This window comes from Malania oleifera, chromosome 6 (assembly GCF_029873635.1).
Source record: "Malania oleifera isolate guangnan ecotype guangnan chromosome 6, ASM2987363v1, whole genome shotgun sequence".
Lineage (NCBI taxonomy): Eukaryota > Viridiplantae > Streptophyta > Magnoliopsida > Santalales > Ximeniaceae > Malania > Malania oleifera.
The window spans coordinates 74807497-74828076 of NC_080422.1; the positions used below are offsets into that span (position 1 = coordinate 74807497).

The window sequence follows — 20580 nt, forward strand, 5'->3', positions numbered from 1 at the left end:
TTCACGGACTCCTCCGATAAAATATATCTATATATATATATATATATATATATATAGATAGATAGATATAAATGTATACGCGGCATTATTACTATATATACGAGAGTTAGTGCTCATGTCGGGTGTGTTCTTCCTTGAATAATTTTTTTAAAATGAAAAAAAAAAAAAAAAAAAAAAGGAAGAACAATTTTTGATTGGTTGCGAGGCAAAAGCCTTCATGTATTGAAAACTATATATGTGTCCACCTTTTTGTGTGGCATATAAATTTTCTTTGGGAACAACAGCAGTCGTGCGATCAGTTTCTATTTTTTTCTGAAAAAGATAAAAGAAAATATTCGACAGCTAAAAGTGTCTGATGCCAGAGTTTTTCTAGGAAACAGGAAAATGATTTCTAATTATATATATATTTTTAAAAATGTTCTGGGCTATGAGAAATTTATTTTTTTCGTGAAGGATTTTTAAAATTTTCATTTGTTTGAAGAATCGTTCTTTTTTAATTAAAAAAAAAAAGAAAATTAAGAGTGGAAAGCAACTTTTCTAAAGAAAAAATCAACTTTCTTCATGAAAACTGTTTCCTCCTCATATTTTCTTTTGTTTGGAGAATTTTTCTTTTTTTTTTTTTGTTTCTAATAAAAGAATATCTTCCATTGATCCAACAGTAGGAAGCAACTTTTCTTAAGGAAGAAAATTTATTTCATGAGAAATCAGATTCCTTATTGTCTTTTTGTTTGGCACCACATCGCATGTGAATAAAATATTCTTTTTTTAATAAAATAATCTTTAATTGACCTAAAAGTAGAAAGCACCATTCTTAAAGAAAGAAATCCTCCCTCAAAAGGAAGAAAAAATAAGAGTTTTTTTTTTCCCAAATATCTCTCTCTCTCTCTCTGCCAACAAATAATGTCATTATTTTATGAGCATTTCACAAAATATAATCTTAGTAATAGTCAAGTTAAGTCTATTTGCAAAGACTCTAGTTCAAGTCAAGCTCGAGATTCTCGAATAGTTTAACAAATTGAGTTCGAGTTTTGTAATACTACTCCCATGAGTAATCGACCCTAATCAAATTTTTTAATATTATTATTTTTATGTTATGCAAGTCATAATATATATTTATATGTGTATTTAATATTATCTATAAATTGTATTATTTTATATTAATTTATAATCAAATTGAAGTCAAGTTTTAATAGAATCCAAATTCAACAATTTTGTACTCGATCGAGTTTAAATCGAGTTCCCAGCTCAACTGACAACTCCGTCAAGTTTAAGTTCGATAATTTTGTACCTAAGTAAATTGAGTCAAGTTTCAAACTCAACTCTTTCAGACCAAGTCGACTTCGTATATAACCATCTTACTTTGTACAATAAGTTCTTTCTAAATGTTTGATTTTTTCGTCTACTATATATATATATATATATATATATATATATATATATATATATATATTCCCTATGATTGAGATAAAAAAAAACTCATAATAATTGCCCTTGGAAAGTACGAATATAGATCCAGGGGATTGCGATTAAAGTTCTTGGCTGCTTTTAGAATATACTGTTTTTCACCTCTTCCAAGAATTGCTGTTGATGGTCCCCTACTCAAATCAACATTGTAGCCAATATGAATCTGTAGACAGACTAGACTCCGACGCCGGTGCCTATGGTCTCTCTTCTAAGACTTGGGACAGTCGTATGAAGTTCATCCCATCAAGGCCCCATTTGGCATTCATGAATGAAAATAATCAAATATTTGGGACTCGTGCTTTGAAAATCATTCCCAGTGGCGGCGAACCCCTACCCACCGCTGGGCCTAAACCATCATTCCTAATATTCCGAGTTAGGAAGGACAGCCTAGAGATGCCAATCCAAGAGTGGATTAATTTGTCTTGGAAATATTGCAATAACATAGAAAATAAAAACACCTTCCTGCATCCTAACGTATTGAAGCCGAACCATTCTCAATTTTTTTGAGAAAGGGCCGGAATTTCCAACCCTCCCTCAAACCTCATCTCCCAGTAAACAAAATGAATCTAAACAAAAGCTTAAGCGGAGATAACGAAAACCCTGCTTCTTGTAGGTTCAAGTTGATGCAAATCAACACGGCTTCAAAGGCATTAAAAGCTTTAAAAATGCTGAACCACTTTCCACAAGCCTTCAAGTCAAAAGAATCTACCAAAGAGAGGCCATTTTTAGGTATTTAATCCTCAGACAACAGCATACTTCTAATAATACTAAGAAAACATGTATAATACTTTACTGTTCATAATAAATGGCTCTATGAGCCCCATCAAATCACATCTCTCACATTCCCACTAGACTGGGAAAGGGTTTGCGTTTCTTCAATTCCATCCCCTCAAAAGAGAGAGCACTCACCCACCCATATAACACACCCACGCATATCACTACATCATGAGCACAATACTAGGTGAAAAACGAGTAAAAAATGTAAAAGCATCCTCCAGCTGTCCGCAGACATAATTCCAGGGAATTGGTGTTACAAGAGGGGCCTTTACTGGTAAAACATGAGCTGCTGGGTTGTCGCGACACTCGGGAATCCACCATCATATATTGCCTGACTGGCTCCGGCACCCATCCCCATGGCTGCCTGCTTAAGAGCATGTGGAGCTTGTGGATGCATGAGAGCAGCTTGAACACCCATTTTGCTCAACGCCATCTGTCGGCTCAGGTCGGCGGCTGAAAGGCCCCCTGGCATATGAGGAGCTGCTGGAGGCGGAAGAGGTGCAGAGCTTGTTCCTGGTGGAGTCGGTTTGCTACCCCATGAACACTGCAATGTGAAAAAGTATTGGACAATCATGTTTCACAATGGGGCAAACTATTGAAATTTGAAATTTAGTTTTCAGAAAATGCTAAAACGCTAGCGTAACACCAATTTGTACAAAATTTTCACAGCATAGCATTTTTTGGTTAAAGTAGAGAATTATCATGTTATAATTCTATTTCACAATTATATTTCCATTTTCATTCTATTTCACTAAATAAAATGTCTTCTACATTTACTAACACCTTAACTTCTCTCCAAAACTATACAAGTGGCCTAATATAATTTTCACCAATATAAGACACCACTAATGTTCCACATTTTAGATCATGTTGTCATACGGCAATCCTGTCGCATGAACTAGAATGGTCTGAGTTGTAGGCAACACTGATTGAACAAATATTGAACATTCATGTTTAAAAATTTTAAGAGAATATGCATCAGTCGTGGCACATGGGAGCCAGGGCTACCACAAAAGAGCATCTGGTCTACTAGTTGTAACAATTAATAGCCCTTTCCCAAAACAAAACATAATGGGAAAATGGCAACTTCATGATTTCTCTCCAGAAATAGCCACAAGAATCATAGCAAAATAGTCACTAAACAATCTGACTCCAACTAAACAAGCCTTAGATCAAACTAATTGGGATCAATCACAAACAATCATAGCACGAAGAGTTATGATGGCATTTGATACATATTTAAGGGCATGAGCCGGCCCTACACACACACACACACACACCATAAACCAACAAACTACAATGAAATAAATATAATCTTTTATTGTTTCAGAATGTTCTTACTGTATGGTGTATATTGATGGTTTTTTAGATACCAGTAAATATGCCAAGTGCATTTCCTATGATTGCAAATGACTAATACATTTGAATAGTTTATACTATCATTTGAATGTTTTTGAAAATAAATTGATAATATGTTATTACAATTGAGCATATAAATTATAGCATGAAGACCATATATATATTTAAAACTTCAATATATGAGAAATAATTTGTTTTAGTTTGTATATGCAAAGGATTAGATTAGCAACTTGAAATATAGGGACACTTGGGGGCAAACGCATGGAAATAGTGGAAACAATGTTTAGAAGGAAAATTCACTTAATCTACCTGTAAGAGACAAAATGGGTAGGGGAGAAAACTAAAGAAGTTGAAAAATCAGGATTTAAACTTTGGTACAGTGGTAAAGAGAAACATAAAAACAAGGTGGGAACCATTGTAGAGAAAGATCTAAAAGATAAAATAGTAGAGGTTAAAAGAATAGGAGATAGGATCATTATAATCAAAATAGGTCTACGCCTAGAAATAATAAATGTCATTACTGCATATGAGAATAGGCTTAGCAAAAAACCTTGATAGATAATTTTGGGAAGATATGAATAGTATTTTACAAAGGATACCAATGTCTAAAAATACATTCATAGGAGCTTATATAAATGGACACATTAGAAAGGACAACATAAGTTATGGGAGAATATATGGAGGCCATGGATATGGAGATAAAGATGAGGTCAGTGATACAATTTTAGATTTTATCATGTCTTACGACTTTGCTATATTGAATACCTGCTTTATAAAAGGAGAAGAACACTTAATAACTTCATGAGCAGGCAAAATAAAAGCCAAATAAATTTCTTCTTAAATAGGAAGGGGTCTCATCTATCTTGTAAGGATTGTAAAGTTGTCCTAAGGGAAGGTTTCGCTGGCTACACAACATAGAGTTTTAATATTTTATACACATACATACATACATACATACATATATATATATATATATTAAAAAATGAGAGAGAAACATAAATCAACACGAGGACTATGTAGTGGAGCATGAAGGGAGAATATAGTAAAATTCAAAGATAAAATATTCAAATAATGTGATTAGATAATAAGGGATAAGGTAGAAGCTAATACTATCTAGAATAAAATGGCTAACTCTATCATATATATATATATATATATATATATATATATTTAAAAAATGAAAGAAAAACATAAATCAACATAAGAGGATTGGGTGGTGGAGCTTGAAGGGAGAACATAGTAAAATTTAAAAGATAAAAAGTTCAAAGAATGTGATTAGACAATAGGAGGCAAGATTGATGCTAAGACTATCTGAAATAGAACGGGTAGATTTAAAGCAAGTCCAAAGGAAGATACTAGAGTAGTAAATAAAATTGGTGGTGGGATCAAGAAGTCCAAGGCAAAAAGTTGTAAGACAAAAAGAAACTAATATAAATCATGGCAAAGTTGTAGAAATATAGAAAACTTTGGAAAGTATAGAGGCAAGAAAAAAAAATGCAAAAAGAGGCCATTAGTGAACTAAAGCTAAATATAAAGCTTATGATACTTTATATACTAGACTAGATATAAAAAGAGAAAAAGACATTTATAAACTTGCTAGAGCTAGAGAAAAAAATGCAAAGGTCTAGGTAACATAAAATATACAAAGGAAGAGAATGCTAATTTCTTAACTAAAGAAGAATACATGGAATAGAGGTGGTGGAGATACTTCGATAAGCTGTTTAATGAAAACCAAACTAAGAGCTTGAATTTGGAAGTGACAAATGGGAAGAAGACTAAAAGTAAGAAATTTATTCGCAAAATTAGAGCCCTTAAAGTTACGATGGCTTTAAAAAAAATGAAAAGTGAAAAATCTATAGGACCAAATAGCATACCAATTGAAGTTTGGAAATGTTTAGGGGATAAAGGCCATATATGGTTAACAAATCTATTCAACACTATTATTTAAAAAAAAAATGCCGAAGAAAAAGCACATTAATATCTTTATACAAAAACAAAGGTGATTTAAAATTGTAATAACAACTATGGAATTAATATTGAGTCATCCGATAAAACTACAAGAAAGAGTAATTGAACAAAAAATAAGACTAGAAACAAGAGTTTCATAGAATCAATTTGATTTTATGCTTGGGAGATTGACAACAAAAGCTATTTATCTCTTAAAAGACTAATGAACAAGTTTTAAGGAAAAGAATAGGGACTTGCATATGGTTTTTACTGACCTAGAAAAAGTTTATAATAGATTACTTAAGGAAGTTCTTTGGTAGGTTTGTAGCAAATGTATAGAGGTCATTAAGAATATGTATGATAGAGTAATGACTAATTTTACAACTGTAGAAAAAAACTCTAAAGATTTTCCAAACACAATAGATCTATATCAAGGTTCTACTTTGAGTCCTTATTTTTTTGTTTTAGGGATGATAAGTTCATTAGGAATGTCCAAAACGAGATCCCTTCATGTATGTTATTTGCAGATAATATTGTCTTAATTGATGAAAGTCGAAGTGATATGGAATCTAAGTTATAACTTTAGAGAACTATTTCAAAGTCTGAAGAATTTAAGATAAAGAATAAGACTAAATACATGAAATCTAATTTCAGTAATGTGAGGTGGGTATTGGAGAAAAGATTAAACTTGATAATCAAAAAAATTAACAACACTAGTAGATTTCAATATCTTGGATCTAGTATGTAAGCAGAAAGAAAAATTGAAGAGGATGTGATACAAAGACTTAAAGCAGGTTGGATAAAATGGAGAAGTGCGTCAGATGTGTTGGTGATCGTAGAATACCCTTAAAATTAAAAAGAAAGCTCTCTAAGACAGTTATAAGGTCATCTATGCTTTATGATTCAAAATGTTGGGCAACTAAGAAACAATATTGTACAAAATGTATAAGTTTTTTAAATGTAAATATTGAGGTGGATGAGGGGTATAACATTAAAAGATAAATTAAGGAATGAGCATATATGTAATAAACTAGGCATAGCATCGATCGAATACAAATTATGAGAGGGGCAGCCTAGATGATTTGGGCATTTGAAACGTAGGCCTAATAGCACACCTGTGAGTGGGGGTGGAAAAATGGGTCGAAATCTGACAAGCGACCCATGACCCGCCCGTTTAAACCGGGTTTGGGTTTGATACAAGCTGACCCGTTTATAAACGGGTCAACCCAAACCCAACCCGTTTATTAAATGAGTTAGGTGGGTATGGGTCCGTTTAACTTATTACATATACTGTAAAAACCTAGTCCCCACTCCCCATCTGCATAATCCCTCGATTCTCCCTCAGCCTCACTGATTCTACCTCACTCCCTCAGGCCTCAGCTTCACTGGACACTAATTCTCCCCCACTCCCTCAGCCTCACAGCCTCAGGACCCTAGCTAGTGGCCTCACTGCCTCACGCAGCCATGCTTTCACGACCTCACAGTCATAGGCGACTAGGCGAGAAGCAGTACCCTCGCCGCCTCATGCTTCACACACGGCCATGGTTCAAAATTGCAGTTGCGGGTAACGTCACGTAACGATCGCGGGACGCGGGTGTTACGTAACGAGAAGCGGGCGTAACGATCATGAATTTTTTTCACGCATGCACAACCATGCCAAAATCGAAAAATAAGCATGAAATCCATTAATACATGATTTTTAATGAATTTTAAAGGCCTTCATTCAACCTACAAATGTTTTTTAATAGGCATTATGATTTTTATATTAATTTTAGTGCACTGTTTACAACCAAAAAAAAAAAACATATTTTTTTATAGTTTATATTACTTTAATGAGTAAAAAGATGTAGAAATGTAATTAATATGAAATTGTAAATCTTAACCAAATAAATATGGAATTGTAAATCTTACAATTTAATTATTTAAAGGGTAATATACTTGTACTTGAGTCACTTAAGAGTTGAGACTTGAGTAATTGTGTACAAATTAGAATTTATCATAAATTGTAGATCTAATATTAAATTATTAATTGGCAAGGTATTAAAAATAAATAAATATGTAGAATATTAGTTAATAATTTTTTACTAAATCTGTACTCTAAGTTTCTAAGTTCTAAGTTCTAGGTTCTAACTCTCTCAAAGTCAAATAACTCTATAAATTTTATATGTTAAAAATTTTATACTAATTTTTTATTTTAATTAATAAATTCTTCTTATACAATCATTACTAATTTACAATTGTTAATTTATATTCTAATTAAATAATAAATAAACTAAATTTATATACTAATTATATTTATAAACTGAAATTATAAAACAAACTGAAATTTACAACTTATATACTAATTAAATAAACTGAAATTTACAATTTATAATTTTATATAAAGTATAAATTGAAATTATAAAAGAAACTAAATTTAAAACTGAAATTTACAATTTATATACTAATTAAATAAACTGAAATTTACAATTTATATAAAACATAAATTGAAATTATAAAACAAACTAAATTATTAAGTGAAGAGTGAAGAAGCAACATACCCACTGACCACTACCTAGTTACCACTTACCCACTCCCAACTCCCATGGAAGCTGCAAGCCTGCGAGAGAGCTGCTGCAGCTGCAACCTGCAAGCCTCCAAATTTTGGAGGAATCGAAGGCTTCAAATGGAGTCTTCGAATGGAGGAATTGAAAGCTTCGAAGATTCGAAGCTGATTTTTGGGTTCTTACGCTGGACGAAGTAGACAAATGACGAAGGACTGAGGGAGACAAAGTTGTACGAAGCTGATTTTGGGGATTTTAGGGATTTTGAAGCTTCAGATCAGTAGATCGAAGCTGTACAAACGAGACGAAGACTCGAAGAGTGATTCGAGGGAAGAGGGAACTTAGCTTGCAGAGCACAACAGATCTAAGGGTTCAAAGGCTCAAAGCTGCTTTTCAGTTCTTCGAAGGCTTCAAATGACGAGATCAGACAAAGGAGAGACGCACAAAATGGAGCAGACTCGAGGAGATAAGGTATGCTGTAAGGGGCTGTCGGCCATAACGTGTCGTAAAGTTAGAGTAACGGCCATTACGTTTCCGTAACGGCCGTTACCCACATGAATTTTCTGCTCACTGCTAATGTGGCCTATAACGATATCGGCCACCTATTTTCCCGCTATGTAACGGCTGTTATTTAATACCATACGCATGGCCTCACAGGCGACTAGGCAATAAACGGCCACCCTAGAATCCTAGATCTAATCTGAGATCTCCCGATTCTCCTATGGCAGTACCCATCTTGGTGGCTACTATTTTGTGGATTGCATAGTTAATCTGTTTTGCGTGAGGAATTTCTGCTAATGTCCTTGCCAATGAATGGTCTCTAGTCCTACCCATGTCCTGTTTATGCGCATTCATGGACTAATCTATATTTGATTCTCTTCTTCACATTTTCTTTGTGTTTTTTCCTGCTTCTGTTTCCCCAATAGGCCAATACTGATACTGTCTATTATCTGCTTTAGATAAAAAACATTTTAGGTTTTTTTTAATATTTAATAAATAAAATAAGGAGTGCTTTTCTTTTAAAAAAAATTATAAAAATTTAAAATATATAAATTATTTTTTTAAACGGGTCACCTAATGGGGATCAGCATGCCCTACGGCCCCTACCTATGTCATTTTCAGACATTGTGATACATGGACGACCTCCAGATGTCCACATTTCCTTTGATGATATGCTGATACGTGGACGACCCCCGATGTCCACATCAATTCATAATTGTTTGTAGGTTTTGAATGAATTATTTGAAGACTTGTTTTGAAGACTCTTTGATTTGAAGACTTCTCTTGATAAAAGACTTTATTATTATATTTTTCTTGGACATTTCATTTCAAGACTATTAGGTGCTTGAAGACCCTATTTGAAGATCCAAGAGAAGTGTTGAAGCAAGAAGACCCATGTGGGCCCCACACTGCTCCATTGGGCCCCACCCATATTTGGGCCCCTTCTTTGGCATATGTTCATATTTAAAGTTGTAATAATTCTAAGTTAGCTTGTTAGCTTGCACGTACATGTCTTAGTAAGTTGTGTGTGTTGTAAATTGTGTTAGTATTTATTGTGTCTAGTAAGTTGGAGTGTTAGTAAGTTGGGTCATTAATGAGCCTTGTAAGTTGTTTTATTTATTTCCTTTGTCTCCCAAGCTTGTATAAGAATTGTTAGTTGTTTAATGTCTTTGTCCCCCCATGCTAGCTAAGCTTATTAATGCTTTGTCTCCCCATGCTAGTTATATATATCTCTTCATTGTAAGAACAAAAGCTAAGTTTGAATATTGTAATATTGAAAGAAAATTCCTTTGCTAAAGCTTGTTAGCTTTGTCCGATCATTTTGATTGTGTAGAGTGAGGCTACGCGTTCTCTTCGGAGATTAGGTGGTGACAGACCACTATCTACCTAGCGACTCCATCTCCATCACCTCCCTCTTACCCCACACGAGCTCCACCCAAAAACACCCACATGGCCAGCACCTTCATATCCCCACACAGCCACCATCACTCCATTGCATTGCTGTGTTCGTTGGTATTTCAAAGCTTGTACGAAGAACCTAAGGTGTGGACTACTTGTGTTGAAAAGCGTCAAAATCATCCAAACAACTCTCTTGGTAATCTCAACATTTATTTGACCCCTTATTTTATATTGTAAGCCTTTCCTGGAAATTTGAAATTTCATATTTAATAAGCTCTTTGAATCCATAAATTGCAATATTGATACTTGCTAGTTTAAAATCAATTGTGAGAATATTGCTTGCTAACAATAGAACCTAAATTCTTGAAATTTTGAATAACATCTTTATTGCATATAACTTGATTCCTTTGTGAAAGAACTCTTGGGACTAATTTCTGAACAACATCGTACACCTTTTCAAAATCCTTGAACATGTGAAATATAGCATGATTTATGGTGTTTATGTATGAGTAATTAAATTCTTAATTTAAAGTGGTTCGAATGTATGTGCTTATGAGGGTTGAATCGTAGGACAAGGCCCCCTACCCGTCCTACATCATCACCCGTTTACAACCTGTTTATTAAATGGGCAGGTTTGGATTTATATTTTAGTCACCCGATATTAAACGGGTCAACCCGAACTTGTTTAACCCCTACCCATTTATGACCAGCCCGAACCCGACCCATTAACCCGTTTTGCCACCCCTACCTATGAGGAGGAGTGAGTTATTATTTCTAACATGAAAAGGCGTAGAAATAGGCCTTAAATAACTTGGAATAAGATAATGAAGAAGGAATTAGTAGCTCCAAATCTAGCTGATGAAAATGCTCTCGATCAGATGAACTGGCAGAAAATGATTTATGTAACCGACCCCACCTGGTGGGACTTTAGGCTTCTTCTTGTTGTTGTTGTTGTTGTAATAACATTTAATTGTCCATACCACATATGCGTGAGTCATGTTTTTTATTTAATGAATATTGACATATTATTTAATTATATGCTAACATAGTACAAAGGAACATGTGAAATGTGAAAATACAATTCCTTTATGCACAAGTACTTAAACAAAAATATAAATTGTGATTAATCAATTAATATATTTATAAATACTAATTTTTTTAGTGAATCTCTAAAAAATATTTTCTAAATCAATAAATTTATTTTTTAGAAGACTAGTTTATTAATTACCTGAATGACATTAAAATTTTATGTAAATATGGTGGAAGTAAATTACTTTTAGGAATGACAAACTTCCAAAAGACATGAAAATTTTTGTCCACAAAGTAACTTACATTACTCATACTTCTATGTATATAGATGTAGATATATATTTAGAATGTCTTCACACAACCATGTGACCAAGCAATTGAACTTGTGACTAATGACCCAACCACTTTGTGCAGTTAAATCCAGTCTGAGTTTCATACATTAACTGAAACTCTGGCAAATAAAAAACTAAAATTACACTCTAAAAAAGTATACCACTAGCTAAACTGATAACTGATGTATGAAATGTACAACTATCCAACTAGAATCGGAAACATATAAGCAAATCTATCATTGCATAAGAACGTACCTTAATTGGTTTACCACAGAGAATCCGAGCATTCCCCATCTGAATAGCTAGAGCTGCTTCAGCATGGGTACTATATCTCACAAAGCCAAAACCTTTATCTCGTTGCACTCGAACATCTTCAATAGCTCCAGCACCAAACGAATGAAAATGTCGATGGAGATCAACTGAAGTAACCTGCAATTATTGGCTTCTGAGAAACTGCAAACACTAAAAGACGAAAATCCAAGCAGTGTCATATATAATGCATGCAATGAGCTGGAATGCAACAAGTTGCAGAAGACACGTTTCCCTAATCCCTATTTATTCTTAATGTTTATTTTTAGGCAGAAAAAGGACCTAGATAGAAGAAAAAAGTTATAATACTCCAAATTCTCTTTCCATTTCTCAATTTTCTGAAAGAGCAGAAAAAGCATAATGTTCTTAAACTTTAAAACTTATCTTCAGTGTTTCTGGAAATATCTGTGTTCTAAATTTGCATATGATAACAATTCTTTCAATGGCGATTATCATCCCTTCTCTTGCTGTGTCTTAGTGGTGCACAAACCTACATTTATGATGAAGTACAAATTTGAAGGGTTTGATTGCAATGTGGTTGCCATTGTTTTTTTAGATTAGAACATAGCTGTGTTGTCAATACATATTCATAGTAGTCTTTTCATTTTTGGCAACGCTCTCATTTTACTTTTGTGGCCTTCATCATGTCTATAACTAACAATAGGGTGAGCCTTGACTCAATGGTAAAGGTGTTATATCCAAACTTGAAGGTCAAAGTTCAAACAAGAAAAAGTCTCAAGCATGGACGCAAGACTACGAAGATCATGCCCTCTCCAGACCCCCCGACGGCCTTGTGCACTGCGTGCAACCTTTTTCCTTCTTCGGTAAAACATGATTTTCCATGATGAACCTTATCAATGACCTCCCTGCCTCTCCCTCAACTGTCTAAACAGAGATATGCCCTTTTTGATAAGAAGGGAAAGTTTCTTCACACATGCACACGCGCATAGAGATATATGCCACTCAGTAATTAATCAGCTCTTTTTGTAGGCATAGCCCATTGAGGCTTGTTTTAATGTGTTGGCATGGTTTAAGGGGTTTTTTAACTAGTTAATGCCCAACTTTCATTCCTTCATAGGTTTTTTGTGGACTTGTGATGCTAGGCTACTTTAGCTCCAATGACTATTTGAGTGGCCTGCCATTATATGCAACTTTGAATGCTAGGTTAATGTAAGCATTGGATTGACCTGCCTATCTAATTGATTAAAAATTTCAAAACAGCACATTTTGTGCCATGCACTGTTGGATAGACACATTCAAAGAACAAAAGGCGAACATGATCCAAACAAACCAATGTGACAAATCTTAAAGATAAGACCCAACATGGCACCATGAGCACGAACATGTGACTAGTATATGATTGAAACAGGTGTTGTATCCCATTTCTCTTGACTAAGGGCAGCCTAGTACACAGAAAAAATACAACCAAATTAAAAAAAATCCTCAATGCCCAATCACCCATAGGAAATGGACAAGACATGTTCCAGAAATACTTTTTTTGGATACACCGGGTTTCCTAGACTTGCGCACCAAACTAATCTCACGTCTACGCCAGCTGTGCCCTCAGCCAACACGTAGGAGGTAAATCGCGGATGTGCGCTGCAGGCGGCAGGGTTTGAACCCCAAACTTCACCTTTTTCCAAGGCCATCTAGTGAACCTCCTTACCACCTGAGCTTATGCCCGGGGGCTATTCCAAAAATACTAACAACGTCACAACATTCTGAATCCGATAATTGCAGAAGACCCTTTCCCATCAAACACCCTGCTATTATGTTATCTCCACGGACACCAAGAAGAAATGAAAGAACCAAATGCCAAAGCTTTCTTCACCTTCTCCTTCCAGCCCCCAAGTCTCTGCTTTGCAACAAATTACAAACCCAACACTGTCTAGGGCATAACCCAATCCCAAACCAAACAAGGCTAATCGTCCACCCCACATCTACCGGGCACCATATTTTTTTACAAATGAATATAAAAGAGTTATAACTTTTCCCTTACAATCAAAATCTCCAGATATCTACAATCTATCATGCATCTAATCACCAAAGCATATCGGCTGTGTGTAGGGCATTCAAAATTTAAAATTTCTATTCCAATACTATGAACACATTGGGAATGTATCTTTGCAAGGGATGAACAATGCTCAACAAGCACACAGCTTATTGGTACAAGTGTTTGAGTTATTTGGATGCATCCTTTGATAGGATTCCTATAGCTATAGATTTTTTCTGCCATCCAAGTCTGATAAAACCGACTGAAATACAGCTACCTACTTCTGTGTTTTATGGTTTTGAATTAGTTCAAGATGTAAACTTTCATTAAGTTTGACCTCATTATACAAAATCAAAAGTTCAAATATATACCAAGTGTCTCCTAATTTCTGCTAGGTGTCTGAGACATGATCAAAATGCCAATAAGTGAGCCCAACCTAACTGCTGTCTGCCTTAAGCCCTCTCCAAAGAGAAGGCTCATATAATGGTCATATGCCTCCCATGGAATGTGAATTTTAGTAAGGAACCAATATGGAAAAATGATTATGAATAAAAGGAATTAATCCTTGCCTCAGGAGCAAGATTGCCAACATAAACTGTGGTATACTGTGGATTGTTCTCTGGAGCATCATCACCAGTCCTCTCCTGACCATCTTCTGCAGAAGAATAGTATGGTTATACATGCTTATAGATGGAAAGAAAAAGTTTACTTCTCAAGCACCCATATCATAACATATAAAATTTACATTTTTGATACAAGAACATCAAGTCATTAAAATAGAACCATGCAACGTCGTCTAAATTAAATTATTGAGATTGATACCAAATTGGATCAATCAAATTATTGAAACAAGTTGGATGAATCAAGCTAGCACAAATGTCAATAGGTCTCATTGCCTCGATATCCCCTCTTTGTGGCCACAATTAAAACATTATAATTAAAAAAAAAAACCAGAAAGGGGATGACAAACATTATAGGTTAAAGGTTAAAGCCATAAGAGAGAGAATGAAAAGCATATATATAGAACTCAAACGTACAGTGAAATTTGGTTTGAAACTATAATCAGAAACAAAAGTGAAATCAGAATGCATTGGAATCAAAAATGGAATGACAGATAAATGGTTCTGCTATGTATAGATGTATATGAGTATGTGCAAGCGTAGTCAGCAGGTCAATATTGTAATTCTAAAATCTCTATGATTCCGGTTGGAATTAGAATTTGATTCTCGCACAAGAGAGGTTGGAATCAAAAAGTGGGCTGAAAGGGGAATTTGATTCTTGTATGGAAGGGGAATCAAAATGATTCCCGCAAATTGAGCATTAGGAATAGGAATCAACCATTCTAATTTTGATTCCTAGAGCCAATTTCTGATAACCAAACACCACTTGAAGGTAACAAATTATAATTATAGAAGCAAAAATTTAACTAAACAACTTTGCGTCCTACAAGTCTCTATCAAACTTTCTGGAAGTTACATGAATGAGCTCACCTGATGTTCCATTTGTTAGTTCCACAACACTCTTGGCATCAGAGCTCTGCTTGTCATCATTAATACCAGCACCTTTTGTTGCCCAATTACACCGAATCTGTCTGCTTCCAAGCCACTTTCCTGTAATATACATTCCGGACAAATAAAAAACCCAAAAATCATACAACTCCAATTGAAACAAGGAAATGGAAAACTAAAAATGTCATGTAGTCAATAAAAACTAAAAAGGACGGGCTTATATTAAGAACGATAACATATCCAATTGAAAGAGAAACTGAATGTTTCGGGATGCACATTCAATTAAATTAAAAAGCTGGAGATCAACACCTGAACTAATTTATTGAAATAAATCTAAATTAATGTTGCAGCCATTTCTAAGTTTGTACAAGTTACTAGGAAATTTTGACTAAAGTGATAACTGAATGAGAAATTTACTGAAAATTTTTTCGAGCAATGTTTCAGATACATCAATGCAACACTAGAGAAACATTTTAAAGGCACTTGAGAAGCATTTCAAAAAGCCTCTGACTAATGGGAGTGATTGAAGCTGCTATGAATCTTTTACCAAGATACTGCCATAAAGGTGTCCTATGCATCGGACACTGCTTATATAAACAAAGACAGTTATCAGTAACAAAAAAGGATCCTCGCAATTGTTTTTTTAGATTAACAAAGCACTTCTTACAATGTATTATAGAAATTTCTCACTCTAAAAGGTTCCCTGTTGGCTCCTGTATCTCTTCTAGCACTTTCCACTTGTTTCAAGAAAGCTTCTTGTTATGTTTCAATGAGTTCCCTATTCAATTCATCCCAAACTTCACAGAATTTCTAACATTCTTTTTTAATAAAACCTCCACTTCTCTTCCCCGTGTTTTTTCGCATTTCCTCCTATTCTAGTAATTGTGATTGGAAAAAGTTGAATGCCAATGAAAAGCCATCACAATTTCACTGGTTAACTTTTTTAGACATAGTTCTTACTTCTTAATCTCAATAAAAACACTAAAGATAAAAAAGAATACTGCCCAAGTCTTTTTTTGTCTGCAGTTTCGGCCAAAAATATTTTGATAGATGGTGTATATATAAAGAAACAAGAATAGAAAAGAAATTACATCAAAGGAATTAATTTTACATACCATTTAAGTCATTTATAGAACTTTGGGCCTCCTGTAGCAAAAATAAAAATAAAAATAAATAAACATAATCGCAGCATGAAAAAGGAACATAAAAAATAAAGACAACAAAAAACTAACAAAAACAACCACTTAAAACAAACTAGAAACTTTAATATATCAATTGAATACCTGCTGGTTTCGGAAAGACACAAATCCAAACCCCCTTGAGCGGCCAGTCTTTTGATCCCACATCACCCTTGCATCACTGTATCCAATACATGTGTAAGAAAATGTGGGTTATCTTTCAAACAAAAGTCCAGTTTTACTTTAGCTGCATTCCCCAAAAATTCCAACTGATTATGAGTAAATACAAGAAGAAAAGATCAGGAAAATGGTTCTTACGAACAACTAGGATAAACAGAGAAGCATGCAAACAATGTAGCATCCGTAACTTCAGGGCTAAGATCACCAACGAAAATATTGAAATGACCTACATGCCAAGAGGAAAACAAACATAAGTTTTAGAAAGTAATCTGCAGTAAAGCATGAAAAATCAATTAGCAGAAGAAGTCTGCTTAGTAATAACAACAACAACAACAACAGTATAAACCTGATGTGTCCTCTCTCTGACTGCTGGCATATGCCCAATTAACTTTAATAGGCTGCCCAAACCTGCAAACTACATAATAAGACAGAGAACTAGGAAAACATTATACAAAAGTTCATCAAAAGTTTTACTTACAGATGCCTTCCATTAAGTGTCACAATAGCAAGGGCAGCAGATCTGCGATCAAAGTAGTCCACAAACCCATAGGATGACTGCATATACGAGAAGAAAAAAGGAGTATCCATATCAGTAGTAAGTTGAAGATGCAAATGTGAAAGAAGGTAAATCTCTAAAATGCAACAACAGAAAGCATTGGCAACAGATAAAACAACACCACTCACACGTTTGCAATGCAAAGAAAAATTCCAATGAAATCACTCCCAGCATATAACAAAGTATAATCTTAGACGACCGTTTAACATAAAAAAAAACTTCCAATAATTGTCACAATGAATGCTGACCTTCTCCTTTCGAATGAGCTTGCATCCTTCAAGGGGACCTGTGCTTGAGAAAACCTCTTGAAGAAGTGGTTCTGTGACCTGTAGGTGAATGTTTCCTACATACCTACATTTCTCATGGATTCAAAGCAAAAGCTAAGCTTTATTATAATAGCTGGGCAATGGGTCATGCCCACAAGGAAAATAACAAAAAATAACACGCAAAAGTATACCACATAAACCACAAAAGAGAAATTTAAAATTCAGATGAATAATAAATATATGCTTGGGTTGGGTGCATGTATAAAGAAATTCAAGCAACAGACTGTTAAGAAAGACGGCAACGGAATTTTTTACCTAAGAATTTACGCCACACCCAGTTCAAAAACATTAAACATGCATGAGAATAAAGATAATAAAAAACAAAAGAAACAAAACACAAAAAATAAAAGAAAAGAAACATCTATATGACACTCACACACTGCGGCATGAACTTGAATCAAACCCAGGAGGCAGATTTCCACTCAAGATAGGCTCTATCTGCAAAATAAAAGAAGTGAAAAAAGAAAAAAAAAAAAAAAGAAAAAAGCCAAAGACAAAGGGGGAAACGCCTAAAATAAAATAGCAACACTCACTGCGAGATTTTCCACAAACATATAATAAGCATGCTAGGCCGCAACATGTGGATATACCTAAACTACTATGCTGTGGCTTTTAAAACTTGTGTCAACTGACAACGCTAAAACGGAAATGAAAAAAGGGCAACCTCTCATCCCAGTTCAACTACAAGAAAAAATAATTTTATGACTTTGTTATGGGTTCTTATAACTATCAAATGCATCATTATGTTGTTGGCTCAATTTTTAAACAAGCATCAAACCATGTCACAAATTCATGAAATGCAAGAAGACGAAAAAATAAGAAAAAGGTTTGGATATATTCAAATGCTCGTCAACAAATAAAGTCTCCAGTCCTTAGTCATATTGTGATGGTCGGTTCTTCAAGGAAATAACAGCTCTGCATTCATCACTCGAAAAATCACTGAATCAGCTGCCCCTCACAATAGGATCCTTAAAAATAAAAACAAGCCACAGACACATGACGCTTTTCTGGAGCCATGACCTTTAGAAAGTTCTCGGTTCAAATTTATTCCAGGTGAAGCTTCAGGAAATCATTTGCTCAGCTTCGAGAGAACACATCTGGTTGCACTTTAAATCATATCATTTTTCCCTCGCGAAAATTCGAAAAAATTTCCATCAAAAGAACACTTCTTTAATCCAAAATAGATATCATAAGAGAAATCTCATCAAGGGTTTTTTTTATTTTTTTTATTTTTATTTTTTTAGGCAGCATACCATGAATAATCTTCTAAAGAGACCCTAAAATCACCGAAACCGCAGCTAAAATTTCACAAATCATTTGAATTCGAAACACAAGCAGAGCTTCAAACCAACCAAAACACCGCACATACACAGAGCAACTTCTGGAAGAAAAATAAACGGGAAAAAAAAAAAAAACCTGAGGAGCTGCTAGGAGAGCAGGGTGCTGATAGAGAGACTGCTGCTGCTGCTGTTGCTGCTGCATCAAGGCTTGTTGCTGCTTAAGCCTCTGTTGCTGCATCTTCCAGGAAGATATTATCCAGCTTTTACAGATTTAATATTATCTAGGGTTTAGTTTCAGAATCGAGGAAGAGGGAAAGAAAAATAAACTGAAAATAAAAAAAAATAAAAAAAAAATAAAGAAAACAAAAGAAAGAAAACCTCGAAGGAAGACGATGACAAGAAGGCCGAGAAAGAGGCGGTCTAGTGCTGCAGATTTTTTGTAAATATATATAGAGGGAGAAGGAGCCAAGAGGCTGTCCAATGTTATGAATATTTTTTTTAAAATAAAAATAAAATGCCTATTCGAAAATGGAAATGGAAAAGGAAATAACACCTAGGCTTCCAAGCCTTCTTCTTTCTTTTTCTTCTACTTCTTATGGGTGCAAAGTTCCCACTTTTTATCAACTCAAAAAAAAAGTCCTATTTATTTACTGAGTTTATTTTTTTGGCTGTAGATATTAAATTTTTTTTAAGTAATTTTGATATTAAAAAATTTTATGTAATTTTTTATGTACTGAATTTATTTTTAAAATATTAAATAATTATTTTAACCAATAGTTTAGTTTAATTGAACTTGTATTTGTTAATTAGAGATATTTTTGTTAACTTTTCGAGTTTAATTCCTATTTTGATGCTGACAAAGCACATGTTTCTTATATGTGCATTCAGTGCTTGAACAGATCATGTTTCAACTCACACATAAGGACAAGGGACATGAAAGCTAGGAGGAAGACAGAAGAATAAAAAAAAAAGAAGACATATTTGCATTTATTGTAATTGCATCTAGTTTTTATATCTGGTATGCAATAATACACATATCTTGCATGATATGATTTGAATGGTCAGACAAAACCATAGACTGACCGTAGGGAATCAAAGATCGTAGACAGACCTTAGGGCAGTGAATTTTTCATCAAAAATTCTCTTCATAAAAGGTAAAATAAAACAAGATTTTTGAAATATCTTTAGAGTCAAAATTGAGGAAAAAATAGGGTTAAAATTAATTTTACAAAGACTTCAGTCGACCGACGTTGCATTTTTAGGCTTAATTAAAAAGCTTAGGTCGACCGACCCTTTTACGCTTAAACGTGCCTCGGCCGACCGACCTGTCTTTTGTGCTTGATCGATCAACCATTTTTTAACTCAACTATCACGGTCGACCAACCTCCTTTTGGTCTTCCTCAGCCAATCAGCGCTTTAATTCAAAATGTCTTTAGTCGACCGAACCTTAAGATCCGGCATATCGACCTTATGTCATGGTCGACCGAACCTATGAAGGTTTGAAAATTGCCCCTTGGCGGTTGACCATTACTTCCCTAGGTCAACCTTGAAAATTTCAAATTTTTACAAAGGACAGACGATGTCCTGAGTCGACTGAACCTCTCGGGAAAAAATAATTTTCAGCGTTAAAATGTAATTAAACAATTTTAATTATTCCCGTTGTATCCCTAACGGTTAAAATTTTTCCAGAATCTATATATATCCTCTCATCACTCAATTTTTAACTAATGCTTAGATTAGAAAATTTTTCCAAATATTTTATATTTTAAATTTTTTTACTCTCTTATACTCTTTTTGAAAATAATTTTAAGAGAGCATTTGTTTGTTCTTTCACTCCCTTGCTAGCAAATCAATTGCTTTTAAGGGATTGTTGAAAGAAATTTTATTTTGAGCATATTTT

At 34.2% G+C, this 20580-nt stretch overlaps 1 protein-coding gene across 2 annotated transcripts; it reads right to left on the bottom strand.

The window, feature by feature from the left end:
• Positions 1-2186: 2186 nt before the first annotated feature.
• LOC131157377 (oligouridylate-binding protein 1-like) lies at positions 2187-19268 on the bottom strand. 2 transcript variants are annotated; one of them, XM_058111475.1, is made up of 13 exons: positions 19059-19268; positions 18817-18940; positions 17777-17838; positions 17323-17425; positions 16997-17073; positions 16865-16926; positions 16657-16744; positions 16444-16519; positions 16276-16306; positions 15143-15262; positions 14222-14307; positions 11606-11779; positions 2187-2785 (listed from the first exon to the last, which is right to left on the bottom strand). In XM_058111475.1, exons 2-13 carry the CDS (start codon positions 18916-18918, stop codon positions 2510-2512), a joined length of 1257 nt encoding a protein of 418 aa, XP_057967458.1. In that variant the 5' UTR covers positions 18919-18940; positions 19059-19268; the 3' UTR covers positions 2187-2509. The 2 variants fall into 2 exon arrangements, with proteins under 2 accessions (XP_057967458.1, XP_057967457.1); XM_058111474.1 differs by having other exon boundaries at positions 18817-19235.
• Between the last annotated feature and the right edge of the window lie 1312 nt (positions 19269-20580).

What these genes read in the sequence shown, in the direction of transcription:
- LOC131157377 (XM_058111475.1), bottom strand. Translation starts at nt 18,918, where the DNA reads ATGCAGCAACAGAGGCTTAAGCAGCAACAAGCCTTGATGCAGCAGCAA. An exon ending in TGTCTTTCCGAAACCAGCAG is followed by an intron (nt 16,307 to 16,443) that starts GTATTCAATTGA and finishes TTTTTGCTACAG; the next exon opens with GAGGCCCAAAGTTCTATAAA. An exon ending in TCTGTGGTAAACCAATTAAG is followed by an intron (nt 2,786 to 11,605) that starts GTACGTTCTTAT and finishes TTCACATTGCAG; the next exon opens with TGTTCATGGGGTAGCAAACC.